This window comes from Opisthorchis viverrini (genome assembly GCF_000715545.1).
Source record: "Opisthorchis viverrini unplaced genomic scaffold opera_v5_387, whole genome shotgun sequence".
Lineage (NCBI taxonomy): Eukaryota > Metazoa > Platyhelminthes > Trematoda > Opisthorchiida > Opisthorchiidae > Opisthorchis > Opisthorchis viverrini.
In genome coordinates this window covers 184278-186324 of record NW_008752044.1, presented here as the reverse complement: position 1 = coordinate 186324, position 2047 = coordinate 184278, and the positions used below count along the sequence as shown (strand labels likewise).

Genomic DNA, 2047 nt, shown 5'->3' with positions numbered 1-2047 from the left:
AAGTATTCAGCCCATCGGTCGAGGTGTTTTTCTTTATTTGAGATGGTCGTTCCATTCTGATGCTTGATAATGTCGCTCATAGGTGGTTTCCGGGGACCGGTCGCACGGGCCTCTTCTATTTCTCTGGCTTTCTGTGTCCACCATACTTCACGGTCGGCTCACGCGCTCACTTTCACTTCACATCTGATAACTCTTCGCACAGAGTTATGTTCGGGACCGGCTGGCATACTTCTCCGAGATTTAAGCGGTGCCACCGTTTGGTCTGATATCCAGGGCTTGGGTGCGCCTGGTTGGGTCGTGTCACAGACAAAATTCCCAGCACTATACGAAGAAATGGCAATCTCGTCCTAGAATGAGTTCACACCTAATGGAAGAGCATTCGGAAGATGATTCTGGTAAGTACGTCTGACATCTGCCAGTATCTCAGTTGCCAAGTGATTTGTTCGCACCCTACGCGAACCTGGAAAACGTATGGAGAAGCGACTCCGGACGAGCGCGTGGTCAGAGTCCACAAAGGTGATCTTAAACGACCAGCAGTCAGTTATGGATCCGCGCCATCGGTAACCGATGGCAATGTGGTCGATTTGAGTTTGTGGCCGGCCTGTTGCTGGAGGACACCAAGTGGCCAGACGACTTCGGCTATTTCAGAAGTTAGTACTGCATAAAAACAGCCTGCGATCAGCACAGCTGAAGCAATCGTTCCCCATTGTCCGTACGTACCGAGTCCAGTCCATGTCGACCTCCCAATTCAGTCTCAGATGTACTGAGCCCACTTGCGCATTCATATCTCCGGCAACCACCACAAAGTATGAGCTTTTAGCTGGCCGCAGCAGGACATTCAGGGCGTCGGAAAACCTGTCTTTGACGGCGTCGGAGCTACAGTCAGTTGGGGCATAGGCAGACACAATAAACAGACATCTATCAACTTGCCGCTTGTGAGACGCCTTCACAAACGTTGCCAGACGAACCGCACAGAGGCGACTATCAACAGGTATCCAGTCAAGTAGGGATACTTCCGCCCGGTGATTCAGCACGATACTAACCCCTGCACATCCCACCGCAGCAGCCTCCGGATCACCAGTGGTGCGCAGCAGGAAGCGAGTGGAGAATGACTGAACGGTTAGCTCAATCACTGTGCTTGTATCTTGAATTATCGTTTCTGAAACACAGCACACATCAATACCGAGCGAGTCCAGTGTGAGTTGGGCGAGATGGCAAAAGTGGTTAGAGCGCGAATTTACTGACCGGAAGGTCCGTGGTCCGAATCCGACCTCCGCCTCTCGACTTCCCCTGTCTAGGCTTGGGCAACCTGGCAGTATCCCAGCCCTCGTGCTCCCTTCGGGTGGCATGGCAGCTAGGCACCGGAAGGGTGCTACAGCTGAACGCTTTCCTTAATGGGACTGCTTTCCCTTCCAGTGTGAGTGCAAGAGCATCTTGTTGTTCTGTTCGCTTCAGAGTGTAAACAAAGAAGCCGGCCACATAGACAGGATGTCGAGGCTTGAAGGTTGATTTGAAGATACCTGAGGATGTTGGTGCCATGTGACGAGCAGATGCCGCACACACAATCGATGCAAGACAAACGGAGTCATAGGTTCTAAATGCTGGGGTGAGGAGAGGGGGAGAAAAATTATATGAAAGAGCAGGTGTTATATACTGACGTTGTGTTTAACTTTTTTACTCGCTATTCGTTGAGCTAATTGTGTTTCTTTCCGTTTTAGCTGATGTACTGAAATTGGTAGAAGATTAAAGCCAATCATTCGGCAATCCTCGTCCTCTGTTTCTGGCACAATCATTCGAGTGCGCAATAATTTAATCTTCTATCAAGATACAATGGAACGATTGTTTCGCCCAGATCGGTTTGACGCCGATCCCCAATCCTCTTCTCTTCTGCTTCAATGGATCCATTGGCACGAAACATTTACGAACTTCCTCTCATGCATCGAACTCCCAAACGTCGACAAAAGAAAACTTTTGTTTTGGTTCCTTTCTCCGTCCGTCTATCAACATGTTTGTGACTGTACTACTTACGAAGACACCATCCAGACGC

At 49.7% G+C, this 2047-nt stretch overlaps 1 protein-coding gene across 1 annotated transcript in view; it reads right to left on the bottom strand.

Moving 5' to 3' along the window:
- Positions 1–1159, bottom strand: part of T265_15200 (hypothetical protein) — a gene marked incomplete at both ends in the record, with an annotated part of 26172 nt that extends 25013 nt beyond the window's left edge. The window contains one exon of the mRNA XM_009177020.1: positions 721–1159. Within this exon, the coding sequence (XP_009175284.1) occupies positions 721–1157 (437 nt within the window). The remainder of the gene's footprint in view (positions 1–720) is intronic.
- Positions 1160–2047: the final 888 nt, after the last annotated feature.